The 19,343-nt window shown below is 52.0% G+C and overlaps 1 protein-coding gene and 1 long non-coding RNA gene across 3 annotated transcripts in view; one reads left to right on the forward strand and one right to left on the reverse strand.

Annotated features, from left to right (window-relative positions):
* Window positions 1-3,048: 3,048 nt before the first annotated feature.
* On the reverse strand, window positions 3,049-10,804 carry LOC127475992 (uncharacterized). Its single transcript, XR_007906448.1, has 3 exons — window positions 10,620-10,804; window positions 4,083-4,310; window positions 3,049-3,411 (listed from the first exon to the last, which is right to left on the reverse strand). It is a non-coding gene; the product is annotated as an uncharacterized LOC127475992 (long non-coding RNA).
* Window positions 10,731-19,343, forward strand: part of ATRN (attractin) — a 165,046-nt gene continuing 156,433 nt past the window's right edge. For both annotated transcript variants that reach the window (XR_007906419.1, XM_051798158.1), the window contains exon 1: window positions 10,731-11,278. Coding sequence is in view for 1 of the 2 variants with exons in the window: in XM_051798158.1 (XP_051654118.1) it covers window positions 10,746-11,278 (533 nt within the window). In the remaining variant the exon portion in view is untranslated. The remainder of the gene's footprint in view (window positions 11,279-19,343) is intronic.

The following is a 19,343-nucleotide window of genomic DNA, read 5'->3' on the forward strand; positions in this document are numbered from 1 at the left end:
GGCACAGGATTGCACCCAGACGGCTCTGGAATATCTCCAGGCAGTGGAAGGGGCTCTATGATCTCCCTGGAGCTGAACAATCCCAACTCTCTCAGCCTGTCTCCATAGAAGAGGTGGAATATTATCCTATGAAAAAGGAGCAGCTCTCCTGTAGCTGTTGGTGTGAAGCTCTTCCAGAGCTCCCCGTCCTGGAGCCTCCCGGTGCTGCTGTGCAGTTTGTGACACGTCTCTTGCCTGGGAAGTGCAAGACAAGATAATTGAAGATAATTTAACTCAGTTCCTCAGCCATGAACTTAGAGATTCAGTGCATTCCTGCTCCACCAGCCTCCAGTGCGAGTCTGGCTGTGAGTAAGCAACGTGTAAGGTGCTCCAGGGGCATCCCCACTGATGGGGAACATCAAAAACAGGGAACAGGCTTTGAAAAGAGCCCAAATGTTGGACTGAGGCATTTCTCTTCTTGTAAATGTCAGGATGAGGGCCTTTGTGCTTCCATAGACTCACAGAGTCATGAAGGTTAGAAAAGCCCTTTGAGATCATCAGTCCAACCATCCCCCAGCACTGCCAAGGCCACCACTGACCCCTGTCCCCAAGTGCCACATCCACAGGGATTTTAAATCCCTCCAGGGATGGGGACTCCACCCCTGCCCTGGGCAGCTGTGCCAGGGATGGATAACCCTTTCCAGGAAGGAATTGTTCTCAATATCCAAACTACACCTGGTGCAACCTGTGACTGTTTCCACTTGTCCTGTCCCTTGTTTCCTGGGAGCAGAGCCTGACACCCCCTCAGCTCCCCCCTCCTGTCAGGGAGTTGCAGAGCCAGAAGGTCCCCCCTGAGCCTCCTTTTCTCCAGGCTGAGCCCCCCCAGCTCCCTCAGCTGCTCCTGCTGCTCCAGCCCCTTTCCCAGCTCTGTTCCCTTCCCTGCACACGCTTTCAGAATCATTATTTTTTTAAGGGTCTCTCTTCCCTCCAGCATGAAGCCAAGTTCCCAGTAGGTCCTTCCAGCCCTGCCTGAGAGCTCATGGAGAGCAGGTGGACCAGCAGCCCCGTGTGGCACTAAAAGGCCACCGTCCCAAGCACAGCAGGATCCAGGAGGTGGAACCCTGGGGCTGTTTTTGTCGGGAACACCGAGGAGGACTCAGCTGTGGAAAGGACTTTGCACCGAGTGGCTTTTTAACAGGGTGTTTTCATATGGAGCCACAGCAGATCCTTGGCAGGAGTGGCCCTCCTGGAAGCTGCTAATGAAGGTGCTGTCTCAGCCCCTCAGCCAAGGGGGCCAAACCACCTCAGCCAGCCCTGCTCCGTCCCCCAGGGAGCCCAGCAGGGAGAAGTGGGTGTGTAAGAGGTGTGTTCCTGCTGGGATTTTTGACAGGGAGTCACCAAAACAGCCCTGAAGCCCAAGGCTGGTGTCTCCTGCCACTGCTGCTTTCCTGGTCATGCCCAGGGAAGGTCATTAAGGCTTCAAGCAGCTGAGAGAATGGAGCTCGTATCTTCTCCCATTCCAATGCCTTTCTCAAGAGCTGGAAGGAGTCAACTTCCAGTGTGAGCCAGAAGGAGAGAGAACTGGTGGTGGGATTGCACCCAGCAGAGGTTGGGGACTGCACAGGGTCTGTCTGTGCAGCAGCCGAAATCACACCGGCACCCCTGGAGCGGTGCCTGACCTCCCCGTGACCCCTCTGACTGCTCTGGTGGCAGTGAAAGCCACCACGGGCACGGCGGTGCCAGGGGCTGATTAGGGAAGGTGTTTCCATCCCAGGAACATGAGTCAGGCAGTGCCAGGGACATGGCAAGGGCAGCAGTCACGTTTCCTGGTCGCTGCGTCGGCGAGGGTTGGGCGACAGGCAGGGCAGAGCTGAGGAAGCCAAGGAAGGCAAGGTGGGCACTGGAGCCTCTACAAGTGAGCAGGGAAAAGATGAAGATTGGGAAAGCATCTCATAGAATCATAGAATCAGCTGGGTTGGAAGGGACCTCCAAGATCATCAAGTCCAACCCTTGATCCAACCCCGCCGTGGTTCCCAGCCCATGGCACTGATGCCACATCCAGTCTGTCCTTAAACACCTCCAGGGATGGAGAATCCACTCCTTCCCTGGGCAGCCCATTCCAATGGCTCAGCACCCTCTCTGGAAAGAAATTCTTTCTAATCTCCAACCTAAACCTCCCCTGGCACAGCTCAAGACCCAGCCCTCTTGTCTTGCTGATGGTTGCCTGGGAAAAGAGCCCAACCCCCAGCTGGCTCCCCCCTCCTGTCAGGGAGTTGCAGAGAGTGAGGAGGTCTCCCCTGAGCCTCCTCTTCTCCAGGCTGAACAGCCCCAGCTCCCTCAGCCTCTCCTCACAGCACTTGTGCTCCAGTCCCTTCCCCAGCCTCGTTGCTCTCCTCCTTTCCCCTTCTTCCTCGCCCGAAGATCTCTCCGTGGGAGGCGAGACCTCCTCCAGCACACCCAGCACCATCTGCCCGCCTGTCGATGGGTGCTGAGAGTCTGGCACCCAGCACGGGGCTGCCAAGGCTCCCCCTCCACCCAACCTCGGGCCCCAGCTGCTCCCCCAGCCCCAGTCAGAGCAGGAGTCACCGAGGTCAGACACGGCAGAGCCACGTCTGGCGCGGCCCCGAACAAAGCGCGGCCTGTCTCGGCCGCTCTGTTTGGGTTTTTGTTTCGAGCCCACAAAACTGCCTTGCCTCCCTTTATTCCTCCCAAGAATACCCTGGATAATGCCAGCAGCTCCTCTCTTTTCAGCCCCTTCCCTCAGCTGAATGTCTGAGGGGAGGGTCACACTCTCTGAATGCCTCTCGTTATCCTCTCGCTCCGTGTCGGGAGGAAGGAGGGAGGCCGGGGCTGTTTCTGCAGCATCCAAGCTCTGCCTAGACTTCATCTAAACTTGCTATTGTTGGTCAATGATCTTTCAATTACTTTGCTCTGTGCTTGATGTATTCATCACACACTCCTTCCTGAGCCAGGCTGGAACAGGACAATTGGGCTACGCACAAGATTTGCTCCCAAACAAAACCTTTCTTTTCATAAATATCACAGTTTGAAAGTGTAGCTTTCTTTCCTGCAGCAAATTTACCAGCCTGTTGTAGTTTTAAAAAAATATCTGTCTCATGAAGTGATTTTTCCATTCCCACCACAAGTTACTTTCTTTTGACTTTTCTTCTCCCTTTCCCCTCCTTATTCTTTATACAACGCTTTGATTTTTCTTATGAAGCTGGAGGTTATCTCAAAATATGCCAGGACTTTGGAGGAGTGGCTTTTCAGAGATTATGGCTCGGGGCTGGGAGCCACAATTTGCAGGTTTGGCCCTACCTTAGTCCCTGCTTTATACAAATCAACGTTTTCCCAAAACAGACACTTTGATTTCGTAGTTACCCAACTTGAGGCCATCGAGATGCTGCTCTTCAGAGCCTGCACATCTTCCCCCTGAAATCAGATGGAGATAAATGGGCACATCTTTTCATAAAGCTCTTTCTAAGACACGACCTGAAAACAGAAAATCTGCAAGAAAACCAGAAGCAGAGCAGATACACCGCGGGCAACTCGGCCACTGAGATGCTTTTTGCTGAACCTGCGTGGATCCAGATGCCTCTGTGGTGCTACAGAATCACACAGATGATCTTTAAGGTCCCTTCCAACCCAAACCATCCTATGGTTCTCTGAAATAGTGTTTATTTTTAATTAGACAGAAATGCAAAGTCCCAACTTTAGTAGTTGCAGGGCTCTGCACAGGTGACATGACCCAAACCCAGGTGAGGTTGTCACCGACTCACAAACCACCACGTCCACCACAGCTTTGGAAGGGTGTCAGATTTTTCATTTTCTCTCCTGATTTCTGTGCTTCAACAAAGTTTTAATTACTAATTTTCCCCTATCCTAACACTCCAAAGCAGCTGTGCAGCTGCAGGTATTTTCCAGCTACTCATCATTATCGTGCCTGCGAATCTCTCAGACCTTTGTTCCTGGCAGCACTTTAGTTATTATATTTCTTCCCTTATTAAGCACATTTAGGAGGACCTTTGGTCATTACGTCCCCATCTAAATAAAGGAAAAAAAAGAGAGATCAAACTAGACTTTAGCAAACTCCAAATTTATACCTGAATGTCCTTAATGACTGGATGTGTGTGTCAAACATGCTCACAGCAGGATTTTCAGGTGGGTGGGTTGATAACAGAGGGTTTCTGTGCTTAGTCCTGCTGTTGTGACGCTGGTGCCAGCTGGGGAAGGAGCTCCTGGTTGGCACAGGTAAGACTTGTGCCAATGTGAGGGCTGGGACAGGATCAAGGAAACCGAAACAAAACAAGGGTGAGTTGTTTGCAGGAAGTCTGGGGAGGAAAACAAATATTAAACAAGCCCTTCAAATGACCCAGAGAGTGTTCTGAAGGAAGAGTCAGGGTTGTTCAGCCTGGAGAAGAGAAGGCTCTGAGGAGACCTGAGAGCACCTTCCAGTGCCTAAAAGGGTTCCAGGAGAACTGGAGAGGGACAAAGGATGAAAGGACAGAACAAGGGGGAATGGCTTCCCATTGCCAGAGGGCAGGGATAGATGGGATATTGGGAAGGAATTGCTGGCTGGGAGGGTGGGGAGGCCCTGTCCCAGGTTGGTCAGAGAAGCTGTGGCTGCTCCTGGATCCCTGGAAGTGTCCAAGGCCAGGTTGGAGCAACCTGGGCTAGTGGAAGGTGTCCCTGTCCATGGTAGGGGGTGGAACTGGATTGAGTTCCCTTCCAACCCAAACCATTCTGTGACTCTACAATAAGGCCACATGGCAGCTGTTAAACATAGGGTTGGCCCACACACCTCCCCAGGCAGCAAATGAGCATCTCCAGTGAAGATATTTTGGCCTGGGCACGCCCCTGGTGCAGCTCAGACTTCGCTGGTGCTGCAGAGGTGAAGCACCAAGGGAAGAAGAGCTCTGGGGAAAACCGGAGTTTGTTTTGAGTCGTCTCAGTTACTTGGGCATTTAATGAGTTGCATTTACTGAGAAAAGCTTTAGTGCTACATGATAGCAGGAATTTCTTGCTGTTTTTGTCAGCCTGGGAAGGTGAGGAATTCCTGTTGGGGTGCGAGGGATGACATGTCAGTGCTGGATGGCAGAGTGTCCTTCTCCTGCTGCTGGTAGAGCAAGGAAGGTGCTCTGGACAGGGAGCTGCTGGAGCCAGCCTGGCCTGTGTCATCTGGACACACACAGGGCAGCTGGAAGGACCTTCAACAGAAGGGACTGGGCTGGAAGATGCTGAGGATTTGGGCATGTGGGCAGAGGTTGCAATGGGTGGAAAGAGCAGGCCGGGTGAGGAACAGAAAAACTGTTGATGCTGGGTTATGAGCTAATTGGAAAGAGCTGATCCCAGGCCCTTGGGAGGGGAGTTATTTCTGGAGTTCAGGGCTCCTGTGAGCTCATCTCCATGGAAGGAGAAAAGCCTGTACAGTGCAGCATTATGGTTATGGCTCCATGTGATTTTTGCCCCCAGATATCACCATGACTTGATCCATTTTGATAAACAGACCACAGAACCAGCTTCCCAGGGCAGCTCCACTGTTTACACATCCGTGATATCCAGCTCAGCAGTGACTCAGCCACCAGCAATGATGTTCTGACCTTATTAATATCAATGGGAGTCTTCTTAACGAGGACATAATTTCACCCCAGAGGCCAATTCATTAATTAGCATCTCCGGCTCTCCTGTCATTGGCCATAGGAAGTGGGGAGTCACTTGGCTTCTATACTGAGCAAATATGTGCTGAGTAAATATGGATTCAGCTGCACATGGAACAAACAGATGGGGCCATAAAGGATTGGCAGCAAGAGAGGACAGAGGTGAGTGTGGCTCCTCACTCCAGGCAAACTCAGTGCTGCTGGTACCTCCTCACTGTGGGGTGGTCTAAAATCAGTGTCCGAGGAAACGCCCGTGGAATCAGTTATTTATTTCATATCCTGCATGAGGGTCATAAAATATCGTGGGATAGAGTATCCTGAGCTGGAAGGGACCCACCAGGATCATCCAGTCCCTGCATAGACACCCCAATGATCCCACCCTGTCCCTGAGAGCGTTGTCCAAACCCTCCTGGAGCTCTGGCAGCCTTGGGGCTGTGACCATTCCCTGGGGAGCCTGGGCAGTGCCCAACCACCCTCTGGGAACAGAACCTTTTCCTAATATCCAGCCTAACCCTGCCCTGACACAGCTCCAGCCGTTCCCTGTGTCCTGTCAGTGCTCACGGAGAGCAGAGATCAGTCACTGAAGAGCTGCTCTGATGATGGTATATTTTTAGCTGTGATACCCTCAGTGCAATCCCCTCCCTCTGTGTGGTTGTGAAAACACCATTGTCCTGCTGTGCCTGTTGCCAGGAAAGAGTGTTTTAATCATCCTCGTATGTCTATTATGAAATATTTTTGTTTTCTGAGATAAAAATAGCCCAGCCAGCACTCTGGGCATACCTCACTCCTCCCCTTCCAAACTGTATTTCACATCAGAAAGTTGCCTGCTAATAATAGGGGAAAAAATAAAAAAAAAAAGCAGCATTTTGGAACATTTTTTGCATGTTAAAATTGGACAGATTAAAGTTAATTTAACAATAATGACCTCCCACAGTTAATATTTGATGCAGACAGCGCCAGGGCACAGTGTGATCACTAACAAGGTCAGGGAAGGATTTCTTCTCTTGTGCAACACTCAGGGATGTTACTCTTCTCCCAGGTATTTGAGATTGGCCACGGGCAGCTGGTGAACCCTCTGTTAGCTGGGCTGTGTTCTCAGAACTCTCTCTCCCTGGTCTGCTCTCATCTGCTGGATGATCCTCCTTAACTCTTCATTTAAGGGAGTTAAAGTTGCTTGGTAAAAACTAACCATCAACCCCTGCATAAATCTAATAATTTTAGTTATTTGGTAGAAAACCTTTTGATGCCCTTTTGAATTCCCAATTTTCCAGGTTGCCCAGAGAAGCTGTGGCTGCTCCATCCCTGGGAGTGTTCAAGGCCATGCTGGACAGGGCTTGGAGCAACCTGGATAGTGGAAGGTGTCCCTGCCCATGGCAAAGGGTGGAACTGGATGATCTTTAAGGTCCCTTCCAACCCAAACCATTCCATGATTTTATGATTTTTAAGGAACTACAATCAGAAAAATGGTGGGGAGAGATCTAAGGAGAGATGGCATCTTGTGCTTTTTCCACATAGCTGGAAAAAAACCCCCACATAAATTGCTGAGCACAGAAGCAGTTTGCCAAGCCTGACACCAAAACTGATATCCAGGATGGGAGCAATTGCTCCACGTTTATTTTCATTTATTTTCACACTTAACCAGTGTCTTCCCTTCCCACCTCTTGTGCAACAGTGAGCTGTGTCTGGCAAGAGAGGGGGGAGGAGATGCTGGGAAAATATGAGTATTGTTACTGCTGATAACTGCAAGTGAACCCCAACAGATGTGGGGAGGGACAAAGCAGAGGATGGGGGTGATATCTGAGGGCAGATGCCAAACCCAGCCCTGAGCTGGTGGTATCTGACCAATCCATGTGGTGCTGGAGCTGTGCCAGGGACGTTTCCACTGGTGGGAACCCTCTGGCATCAGTTGGTGGGAGCACCTCGTGCTGGCAGCACCTCTGTGACTGTGCTGGGTTTGGGTGACAAGGTTTTGGTACAGGGGGTGGCTGCTGTGAGAAGCTTCTGGAAGCTTCCCCCCTGTCTGTGGAGCCAATGCCAGCTTGCTCCAAGATGGATCTGCTGCTGGGCAAGGCCAAGCCCATCATAAATGGTGGTGGAGCCTCTGGGATAACGTATTTAAGGGGAAAAAAGCCCTGCAGGACAGCTGCTGGAGAGAGGAGTGAGAACATGTGAGAGGAAAACCCTGCAGACCCCCAGGCCAGTGCAGAAGGAAGGGAAGGAGGTGCTCCAGGCACCAGAGCTGAGATTCCCTTGCAGCTCCTGGAGGACTCCACACTGGAGCAGGGGGATGCCCAAAGGAGGCTGTGGCCCCATGGGAAGCCCAGCCTGGAGCAGGATCCTGGCAGGACCTGTGGGCCCACAGAGAGAGGAGCCACTCTGGAGCAGGTTGCTGGTAGGACCTGTGACCCAGTAGAGGACTCTCACTGGAGCAGCCTGTTCCTGGACTGTCTCCCACAGGAAGAGTGTGAGGAATCCTTGCCCAGAGGAGGAAGGAGCAGCAGAGACCACGTGTGATGGACTGAGCACAGCCCCCATTCCCCGTCCCACTGCACCACTTCCAGGGAGGGAGCAGAGAAAATCAGGAGGGGAGTTGAGCCCAGAAAGAAGGGAAAGGATGGAGGGAAGGTGTTTTAAGATTTGGATTTATTTCCCATTGACCTACTTTGAGTTGATTGGTAATAAATTAAACTGTTTTCTTCAAATGGAATCTGTTTTGCCCGCGACAGAAATCAGTGAGTGAGCCCTCCCTGCCCTGAGCTCGACCCACAAGCCTTTTATTGTATTTTCTCTCCCTGCCCAGCTGAGGAGGGAGTAGGAGCACCTTTGGGGGGCACCCAACCACACTGACACAGTGACAATCCAGACACCAACATCACTCCCTGGCTGTGTCCTGGGCTGGGTGGCTCCCAGAGCCAGACTGGCTTCTCTGGCAGCACCTTGGATCGTGGCAGTGCTTGGAATCTGACTCCACACATTCAGGGCATGCTGGCAGTTGTTTGTGTCCCAGGAATACAGATGTGTGCAGAAATACCCTCTCTGTGCCTCCCTCTCTGGATAGCCTAGAAGGAATTTGTAACCTGTTTGTCATCTCTCACACCTTTTTTTGGGCTTGTAACTCCTTTGGATACCAGGCCAGCCCAGCCCTGCAGTTTTAAACTAAGCCCAGGATTTCATCCTCCTTCTTGAGGCCTCAAGCAGAAAAGGCAAAATATCTGAGCAAAGGTTTTGTTGGAGAGATACTTGACTGACAAGACACAAACCACTCTTTAGACTGTTTTCTTTCCTATCTGCTCAACACCCTTCATTACCCCAGCTGGAAATCACCAAGGCTCCCACTGAGAACCTCCCTCAGCTCACACAGGAAATAATAATTGGCTTTCTAAGTACAAGTGAACTAGTTAAACATGATGAGTTGGCTATTTTCACAACAGCTGTACCTAGACTGTCTTTGCACTGCTGTACTTAGACCCTGGTCCCCTTTTTATAGGGAAAAATAAGAATAGTATCTTTTTTTGCCTTTCTTAAAAAAATAATTCTCAGTTGCTGACGTATTTCCACGTTTGAAACATGGCATCAACTACATGAGCAAATCCAGATATAATCAGATTAATGGAGGCAGACCAAAAGCAACATTTACCCAAGAACTCCAACCACTGTCAACTTTCTCACTCCTTTTTCATTCTGCTAAAAATGAAAGGTCTGAAATTTTCACACAGCATCTCTGCTTCTGCTCCACCCTTCCTGTCACAAAGGGCATCCTTGCTGCATGTACAGCAGAGTCTGCTGCTTTGCCTAAAAACTCATAAGAGGAGGAGGTTTAAGTGCTTTATTTCTTCCTCATCCGTCCAGTCCTTTGCTGTTGCAAGTTAAGGCCTAGCTGTTGGAGAGCATTAGCTTGTTTTCCAGAGTAGGAGGGCATCTTTTTGCAGATCCTATTTTTGTTGCTTACACAGTTAAATAATAAAATGACAGACTGGTTTGGGTTGGAAGGGACCTGAAAGATCATTTCGTTCCATCCCCTGCCATGGGCAGGGACACCTTCCACTCTCCCAGGTTGTTCCAACCTGGCCTTGGACATTTCCAGGGATCCAGGGGCAGCCACAGCTTCTCTGGGCAACCTGTGCCAGGGCCTCATCACCCTCATAGGCAGGAATTTCTCCCTAGTTTTCCTCCCAGGTTGCTCAGAGCCCCATCCAGCCTGGGAGGCCTCCCCACGCCTCAGGCCACCCTCACGGGCTGGGTGTGGGGTGGCTGGGGGGCATTCCAGGGGTGGAGGGGACACAATCCCACCTCTGAGGGGCCTTTTTGGGCCCATCCCATATATAGTGGGGTCTCTGAGCTCCATGTGGGACAGTGGAGCCCAGCACGGGGCTGCTCCATCCCAGGGCAGTGACTGTCACCCTGTGCTGGCACTGCTGAGGCACCTCCAGCCCTGGGGGCAGCTCTGGGACCCTCAGACAGGAGAGACATGGAGGGGCTGGAGCAGGGAAGGGAACGGAGCTGGGGAAGGGTCTGGAGCAGCAGGAGCAGCTGAGGGAGTTGGAGGGGCTCAGCCTGGAGAAAAGGAGGCTCAGGGGGGACCTTCTGGCTCTGCAACCCCCTGACAGGAGGGGGGAGCCAGGGGGGGGGTCAGGCTCTGCTGCCAGGGAACAAGGGACAGGAGGAGAGGGAACAGCCTCCAGCTGTGCCAGGGGAGGCTCAGGTTGGACATCAGAAGGAATTTCTTCTCTGAAAGGGTGGTCAGGCCTTGGCAGGGGCTGCCCAGGGAGGTTTGGAGTCCCCAGCCCTGGAGGTGTCACTGAGTGCTCTGGGCTGGGGGACAAGGTGGGATCGGACACAGGTTGGACTGGATGATCTCAGAGCTCTTTTCCCACCTCAGTGACTCCATGCTGGTGTTCCTGCCCACTGGGATCATTCTGTGCCCCCCTCCTCTACCCGGGGGCAGCGCTCGGGCTGTCCCTGCGCCCGCTGCCGCTCTCTCACCTCTCAACATTTAACTCATGTTAAGTCGAGGGGTTTGAACTTCACAGCGGTTCGGTTTAAAACGCCACAGATTTCCCGGCATAAAAACAACGCCATTCCGCCGTCCGGGGAATCAACCCGTGAGAAATGCAGTCCGCCAGCACGACCCGAGCGCCGGCTCCTCGCAGCGCTCACACACGGGCCGTGCCCGGCGGCTCCGCCATCCCGCCCCGCTTCCCTCCGCCTCCCCGCCTGACGTCAGGGATCCCGCCCCTCCCGTTCCCTCCCCCTCTCCCGTTTCCCCGTCCCCGTCCCCCCCCCCCCCCACTCGCGGCCACCGTAGCGGGAGCGGCGGAGGCCCCGCGGCGGCCGATGGTCCGCGCAGCGCCGCCGCCCCCCGCCCGCCCCGCGCCCCCCGGGCAGATGGCGCGGCGGGCCCCGGGCCGGCGGGGCGGGAGTTCGCCGGCACCGCCGCCGCGGCCGCTGCTGGCGCTGCTGCTGCTGCTCCTGCTGGGCCCCGCCGCGGCCGCCGCCGGCGGCGAGGAGGCGGCGGTGGCGGTGGCCAAGGAATGCGACAAGCCGTGCGCCAACGGCGGGCGGTGCCAGCCCGGCACCGGGCAGTGCGAGTGCCAGCCGGGATGGGTGGGCGACCAGTGCCAGCACTGCGGGGGGAGGTTCAGGTGAGAGCCCGCGGCGAGTGGGGCGGGCGTGGGGGTGGCCCCGTAAGGGGTGGGGTGATGGGGAGGGGGGCGAGGGGCTGGTCTGGGGTGCGGGGCTGGTCTGGGGTATAGGGGTTGGTTTGGGGTATAGGGGTTGCTCTGGGGTAAAGGGGTTGCTCTGGGGTATAGGGGTTGTTTTGGGGTCTAGGTTGTTTTGGGATAAAGGGGTTGTTTTGGGGTCTAGGTTGGTTTGGGGTAAAGGGGTTGTTTTGGGGTCTGGGTTGGTTTTGGGTAAAGGGGTTGGTTTTGGGGTAAAGGAGTTGTTTTGAGGTCTGGGTTGGTTTGGGGTGCAGGTTTGGTTTGCGGTACAGGGGTTGGTTTGGGGTCTGGGTTGGTTTGGGGTCTGGGTTGGTTTGGAATCAGGGTTGGTTTGGGGTGCAGGGGTGATGGATTGTTTTGGGACTGGGGCTGGTTTGGGATACTGTGTTGGTTTGGGGTATGGGGTTGGTTTGGGGTTGGAACTGGTTTATGGTCAGGACTGGTTTAGGGTATGGGTTTGGTTTGGGATCTGGGGGTAAGAGATTGGTTTGGGGTCACAGTTGGTTTGGGGTATGGGATTGGTTTGGGGTCACAGTTGGTTTGGGGTATGGGATTGGTTTGGGGTCACAGTTGGTTTGGGGTATGGGATTGGTTTGGGGTCACAGTTGGTTTGGGGTATAGGATTGGTTTGGGTCACAGTTGGTTTGGGGTCATGGTTGGTTTGGGGTATGGGATTGGTTTGGGGTCTCGGTTGGTTTGGGGTATGGGATTGGTTTGGGGTACGGGGATGAGGGCCTGGTTTGGTGTGAGAGTTTGGTTTGGGGTACAGGAGAGCTGGTTAAGGGTACAGGGGTAAGGGCTGGTTTGGGGTATGGGGATGAAGGGTTTGTTTGGAATATGGGGGTGAGAGACTGATTCGGGGTATCAGGGTGAGGGGCTGACTTGGGGTGAGGGCCTGGTTTGGGGTACCAGAGTGAGGGGCTGGTTTGGGGTATGGAGGGGAGTGCGCAGGAGCCACACCGGGGCTGAGGGTGAGGGACAGGGCAGGGGGCAATCAAGGGGACAGCAGCAGCCTCATGGCACCAGGTCAGGCTGCCCAGGAGGACACTTGGGGGAAATACGTGGGAGAAGTGGGTTTAGGGGCTCTAAAAGGGTGGGAGGCGACACGAGGTCCAGGGGTGAGTGTGGAGGCAGTGGGGTCGTGGGTGTGAGGGGCATGACCAGGACAGAGTAAGGGTGAGGGGTACGACCAGGTGACAGTAAAGGTGAAGGGCAGATCTAGGTGACAGTAAGAGTGAGGGGCAGGACCAGGTGACAATAAAGGTGAGGGGCAGGACCAGGTGACAATAAAGGTGAGGGGCAGGACCAGGTGACAATAAGGGGGAGGGGCAAGACCAGGTGACAGTAAAGGTGAGGAGCAGGTCCAGGTGATGATGAAGGTGAGAGGCAGATGGAGGTGTCAGTAAAAGTGAGGGGCAGATCCAGGTGACAATGAGGGCAAGGGGCAGATCCAGGTGACAACGAGGGCAAGGGACAGATCCAGGTGACAACGAGGGCAAGGGACAGATCCAGGTGACAACGAGGGCAAGGGGCAGATCCAGGTGACAGAGACAAGAGGGCTGGCCCAGGTGACAATAAAGGTGCAGGTGTTGGGACAGGGTAGGAGCGTGTTGAGGGGACAGCAGGCACTGGGGTGACCCTGGTTGAGCCCCAGGGCAGTGCAGGGGTGAGTGTGAGGGGCTGATCCAGGGGGATGTGGGTGCAAAGGGCTGGGCAGGAGCCGAGCGGGGGCACAGCAGGGATTTGGGTGCAGGGAGGGAGGTCTGGGGGATGTGGCTGTGAGGGGACACAGAGTGACAAGAGCATGAGTGTGATGGGTGACAGGGTGGAAGGTCAGGTTTGGGGGTCCACAGGGTGGTTGGGGCTGTGTGGGGGAGGTCTGGGAGCGATGGGATGTGGGTGTTGGGTGCCCTGGTTGGTGGGTACGGGGTGTTTGTACCCCAGAGGCAGCTCTGAGGGGACCCAGTTTTGGGTGTTGGTGAAAGGGGGGGTCACTGAGGGTCAGTTGTCAGTCTCAGAAGCTGTGTAAGAGCAGGGATGTTGGGGTAGGACGCTGGGTCAGTGGGATCTGGGTGTGAGGGATTGCTGAGCCTGGAAAATGTTGGGTTTAAGTTGTTGTAGGTCTGGAGAGAAAGGGATAATGGGGGGTGTGGGGAGGGGGACATTTTGGGGCTGTTTGAGTGGTGGGCTAAGGATGGTGGGTGGTTGCATGGACGTGGATGGAGGTGGGAGCAGTGAGGAGCCAGTGCTGTGGCTGGAGGACAGTGTGGATGTGAGGGCAGTTCCTGGGCTGGGACAGGCACAGGAGAAGGACCAATGTGGAGATTAATGTGGATCAGGTTTGGAGGGGAAGGGCTGTGAGCCGCTATTAGGGCTGGGTGGGGCCAACAGGAGGGTTTGGGGGGGGGTAAAGAAGCTCCTCTTGGCAGATAAGCAGGTGCTGGTTAAAGGTGAGGTGCAGGAGAGGTGTGTGCAGGGAGGAGAAGCAGCATCCTAAAGGGAGTATCTGGAGTTTGGGAGGCTCAGCTTTTGGAGCAGGAATGCTGCTGGCTCTTGGGGAGAGACAGCCTGGTGGAAGGAAGCTTCTGGGTTTGTGGGGGGACAAGGCTGGGCAAGAGGTGGAGTGGGACAGAGGGTGGTGGGAGGGTTCTACCACTGCAGGGGCATTTTGGTTGGAGGAAAAAGGCTAAAGGAGGGTGCTGGGAAGCAGGATGGAAACCTGAGGGGTGCCTGTGGGAATGAGGGGTGCCTGCACAGCACAGAGGTGATTTTTGGGCTGTCTGATGCTGGAAAGTTCATTGCTGCAGTGCCAGGGCCAGTTCTGGTGGTGTTGGGACACTCAGTGGGGTTGTGTGTCCGAAGTCTATCCCATAGGGTGAGAAAATGGAAATCTTCCTGGGAATAGGCTGGGAATGCAGCCTGGATTGTGTGTTGTGGGCAGGGTTTGTGTAAGATGGTTACCTGCCTTGGATCCATCAGCTGTGGCAGTGACAGAGGCACTGTGTGTGTGTGTGAATTCCCTGGGCATGGCTGATTCCTGGAAAAGAAGGAATTGAGGAAAGGATGATTATCCTGGGCAGCGATTACTTTCTCAGGGAGCTGCTGAGAGTACTAAGCACCCTTGGATGATGCTCCCTGTGGATCTGGGAGAAGGGGAGCTGTCTGTGTGAGCTGAACTCGCAGAGGAAAAAGACTTTTATTATTTATTTGGGTTTTTTTGACAGTCTGTAGATGGGAGTGTGATGCAGCCAATTTAAAAGGGGTTTTTATAGAAGCGATTCCAGGCCAGGCAAGTCCAAAGCTGCCTTTTTAAGGTCTTTTTGCCACTCTCATGAGAAGAATTTCCCTCTAGTTGAGTTCTATGAAATAGCCACTTACCTGTTACTTTCCTGCAGAGCTTTAGGATGTTGGTCATTTAAGGGGGACTGGATTTAAGTAAAAGCAGAGGCTCCTTTGCTGAACGATGCCACATAAAAAAAGAATTGTTATGTATCCACTGCTAATACAACCTCAATTTTTTATCCTCTTGCCCGTTTTCATAAAGCTTCTTGTTTCTTTCTCACGTACAATCCCAGCCTAAAAGTTTGCTTGAACGAATATGTTCAAAAATACAACGAATCTTTTTCTCTCTCGAGGTGGTTTATTTGCCTGTTTATTTCTTTATGAAGGAGTTGAAATTCCCAGTAATGTTTTTAAACTTTGAGCCCCAAGCGAGTGCTTTTAGCAGCGTTTAGAGCTTTGCAGTCACGTGCCACCTTCCACATGCCTCGAGTTTGCTCTGTCTCCTGTCAGAAACGGCCCTGCAGGAGGTATATTTTTATTTTATTTATTTTTTTTTTTTGGTTTATGGCTGTCAAGGGCTTGGCTTTAAAGGACCTGACGTGTCATGAGGTGCTGGAAGGTACAGCTGGGAAGTGGAAGGGGCAGGTGAAAATTATTTCCTAAGTGTGGTGGATGTAATTAAGTTTGGCACGATAATCACCCCGTCTTATCTCGAGGTATGTGATAACTGTATTTATTGCCTCCACTGCTTTTATTTACATCGAACACTGGGGCTGTAAAGACACGACTTGTGCCTCATTAACCTGTTAATTCCTCCCATCTTCCGGGTTGGCAGCGAGGGATGAATGTTGGGGCAACGAGTTGCAGTCTGATCATATTCCAATTCCCTTTTTCCCTGGGAAATCTGTTTATTTAGACTGTGGTTGGAGGTATAAATAACACACCAGCCATCTGTGGTGCTCTTGGGGGTGGAGAAGGTTGACTTGGGAAGGGCTTCAGGTGACCTTCAGCGTTTTTAAGGTGTGGAACCAGCGGCTTGAGCTGTTCAGAGATAAAGATCTCGTGGTGACAGAAGCTGAAGTAGAAAACAGGGCCCGTGCCTGATGTGCTGGTGTTTTCTGTTTCTGTGCAAACCTCCTGGGCTGGGCTGTGTGAGCTGGGCAGGAGAGGAGCTGCTGCTGGGAGGGATGAGAGATCCCCCAGTCCCAGAGCTGCAGCAGCATCCTTGGGTAATGTTTGGAGGGGTGGGAGCTCCAGACTCTGGAGCTCAGTTGGCAGCGCTGGGTGTGCAATCACAAAGGTGCTGCAGGCTCAGAGAATGGGCTCCTCCAGGCTCTGTGTGCAGCTCAGAGACAGCCTCTAGTCCTGCCTAAACTGAGTCCTGTCAGCCTGCTGCCTCATTAACACATGGAATTAAGGTTGGGAACTCTCTAAGGTCATCCAGTCCAACCATTCTCCACCACTGACCCGTGTCCCCAAGTGCCACATCCACAGGGATTTGAAATCCCTCCAGGGATGGGGACTCCACCCCTGCCCTGAGCAGCTGTGCCAGGGCTGGACAACCCTTTCCAGGAGGAAATTTTCCCTGTTGTCCAACCTAAGCCTCCCCTGGCACAGCTGGAGGCCGTTCCCTCTCCTCCTGTCCCTTGTTCCCTGGGAGCAGAGCCCGACCCCCCCTGGCTCCCCCCTCCTGTCAGGGAGTTGCAGAGCCAGAAGGTCCCCCCTGAGCCTCCTTTTCTCCAGGCTGAGCCCCCCCAGCTCCCTCAGCTGCTCATCTGCCAAGGGAGGTAAAGCACAGGGTGAGAAATGACCTCTGGTTCACACGGATTTCTTGTCCCGAGATGGTAAAGGATTGGATTAAGGAATTCAGGATAACGACTGACTACTGGAACAGTCACTGTGGATTGTGCCTGTAGGGTCAGGGATGGGCAGTTTGATGCTTGACTGCAGCTGAAAATATTATTTTGGCTGACTAATGAATCATGGCAGATGATTCCAGGAATCTGGATTTTGTGTGTGGAGGCACTTGGTTCTCCTTTCCTGGTCATACTTACTTTTCTGGAGGTGGGAGATGGAAAATACTCAAGCAGGGCTTAACCAACCGGCCTGACAGAGAAAGCAAAAAAAGATTGGGGTGTATCCTTTAACTCCCTTTTTATTAATTTAATGGGAGCAGTTATGTGTTGCTGATTGAACATTATGAAGGAGTTGGTGTGTCCTTGGCCAAGGAATATTCCGGGGAAGAGGAATTGGATCTCTAGATTTGGGTAAATCGCAACCTGAGAGAGTTGGGAGCTGGAAAAGAACTATGACAGTTCCCAGGAAAAGAGCTGTGACAGTTCCCATTGTTAAATAAATGGCAGCTTTTGGTGAAAAGCTTATTATCCAGACCCATTGTCTTTAAAAAGCCACCTGAGGCAGTTCAAAGCTTTGGGAAAAGTCAGGGAGCTGCTCCAGAGATCCAAGGATGCTGGAGATTTGAATCAAATCAGTTTAAGTGCTCAAATTAGATTTGGGGGCAGCATTTGTGCCTGATCCCCATTCTGTTGCTCCCTTTTCATTAGGGTATTATTGTGCTTTAAAATGATTTCCTCTTCCATGCTGCTGCTGGAAGGGCTCACTCAAACACTGTGCCCTGGTAATAAGAGAATAAGCTATTCAAGTAGGAAATACTTAAACATAATCAATTTTAATGAATACACTGGGGGGGGGGAAAAAAGAGCATTTCTGTGCTTTTATTTAGTTCCTGGAGGCATTATTTCCAACTGTGGGTTTATAATTTTGTTAGGAGGTGGATGTGGATATCTTTATGTATTCATTGTGTATATTTCTGTCTGTCCATACATGTTAATAATATATAAATATTACATATTCTGGGACTTGGAGCAATCTGGGATAGTGGAAGGTGTCCCTGCCCATGGCAGGGGGTATGAACTGGGTGATCTTAAAGGCCCCTTCCAACAGAAACCATTCCATGAATTTATTTAAATGGTCTGTTCCTTGTGAGAGAAACCCATGGCTAATATTTAATCTGAATTCTTGCTGGTTTATTGTTCCTTTTGCTGGCTTTATTGGACAGTCTGATATTTTACAAGGGCTGCTTTAACAACAGAAATTCACCTGTGAAATAATTCCATGTTTTGGAAATATCTGAGATGTTTTGCACTTTTCTACTTCACACCGAAGGACCAACATAAATATTTGAGTTGGGGAGGTTTTGTTAATGTTTGCAATAGGCTCCCTGCTTATTTTCAGTCTGCTTTATCCAAGGATTCAGCAGTGGAAAATCCAGAGCAGTGAGACAAAGCAGCTCCCGCTGGATCCTCCCCGTCGCCTCTGCTTCACACACATCCAACACATTCCCTGCTGGAGCTTGAGTTGTTGGAATTATTGACCAGGAATAAGCCCTGTCCTGCTCCTGTCTTCATGCTGAATGTTGGGACCTCCTGGAATGGAGCAGGGAGAGGATGACATTCCTCTGCCAGTTCCAGGGACCTACAAACACCCCCTGATCCGCAGCATCAACGTTCCTGCCTCACTTCTCTAAATCTGGTTAAATGTCTGGATATCAGGGAACACCTCTCAGGGAATAACCTTCCTTGGCAGTTGTCTGACACTGCTCTGCATCTTTCCATTATTTCCTAATTGCTACTTTCATTATTGATCCAAAATAATCATAGAATCATGGGCTGGTTTGGTTTGGAAGGGACAGTAAAGATCACCTGGTTCCACCCCCTGCCCTGGGCTGGGACACCTTCCACTAGCCCAGGTTGCTCCAACCTGGCCTTGGACACTTCCAGGGATCCAGGGGCAGCCACAGTTTGTCTGGGAAACTACTAAAATAATCCCATGTCCAACCAGGTGTTCGTTACCATCTTCATCAATTGACATTTAACATGAACAGCCTCTGTTGAAACACCAACAAACTCCTGGAGCCAGCACTGTTTTCATAGAAAAAACTTGCTTTGTTTTTTTAATTAAAAACAAAATAATAGGACCAGCAGTGCTTTTATCACGTCCTGATAAAGCTAAATAATATTCAGAATGCATGGGATGGACTCGACTCTACCTGGCTTCTTCCACTGCAGCTTTTGTGAGCAATCAAATTGCAAAGCCTGAGCTTCCTGTCTGTGAAATCCATGCTGAAAATCCTCAATATATTGAGATAATGCTGCTGCTGACCAAGCTGTTGTCTCATTGCATTAATTCAGGATACCCTTGGGTGCTCTTTTCTTAAACAGTTCCCTTGAAGAAGTTTTTTTTTTTTTTGTTTGTTTGTTTTTTTCCCAATTCGAAGTTCCAAGTGCAGCACTTGGAATTAGCTCCTTGATCCGGGAGAGCTTCGCTTTTTTTTTTTTCCCCCCTGCACTCAAGATATTCTCAGCGAGTAGGAGCTCTTAAATCACATCTTCTAAAGCCCAGGGAGAAGACAGAGCAAAAAAAAAAGCAGGAGATGGGGTTGAGAGTGACGTGATTGTGTAGGTGAAGTGGTTTTGGGGGGGAGCAGGGAGCCGCTCCAGGCTGGAATTCACCCCGGGAAGGAGCACAGCGGGTTTTATGCCAGTACTTTGTTCTTGCAGGGCCACGTGCTCGCATCTGCCCCTGGAACCGCTGCAGCCACTTGGAAGCGGGGGCTGGAAAATGTGATAATCAATTTTACGGCGGAGAACAGAGCTGATAATTTGCTTTTGTGCGGGGCTTTGAA

The sequence above is a fragment of the Manacus candei genome, unplaced genomic scaffold (assembly GCF_025592945.1).
Source record: "Manacus candei isolate 608988 ecotype Guabito, Panama unplaced genomic scaffold, ASM2559294v1 h1tg000048l, whole genome shotgun sequence".
In the NCBI taxonomy this organism is placed as follows: Eukaryota; Metazoa; Chordata; class Aves; order Passeriformes; family Pipridae; genus Manacus; species Manacus candei.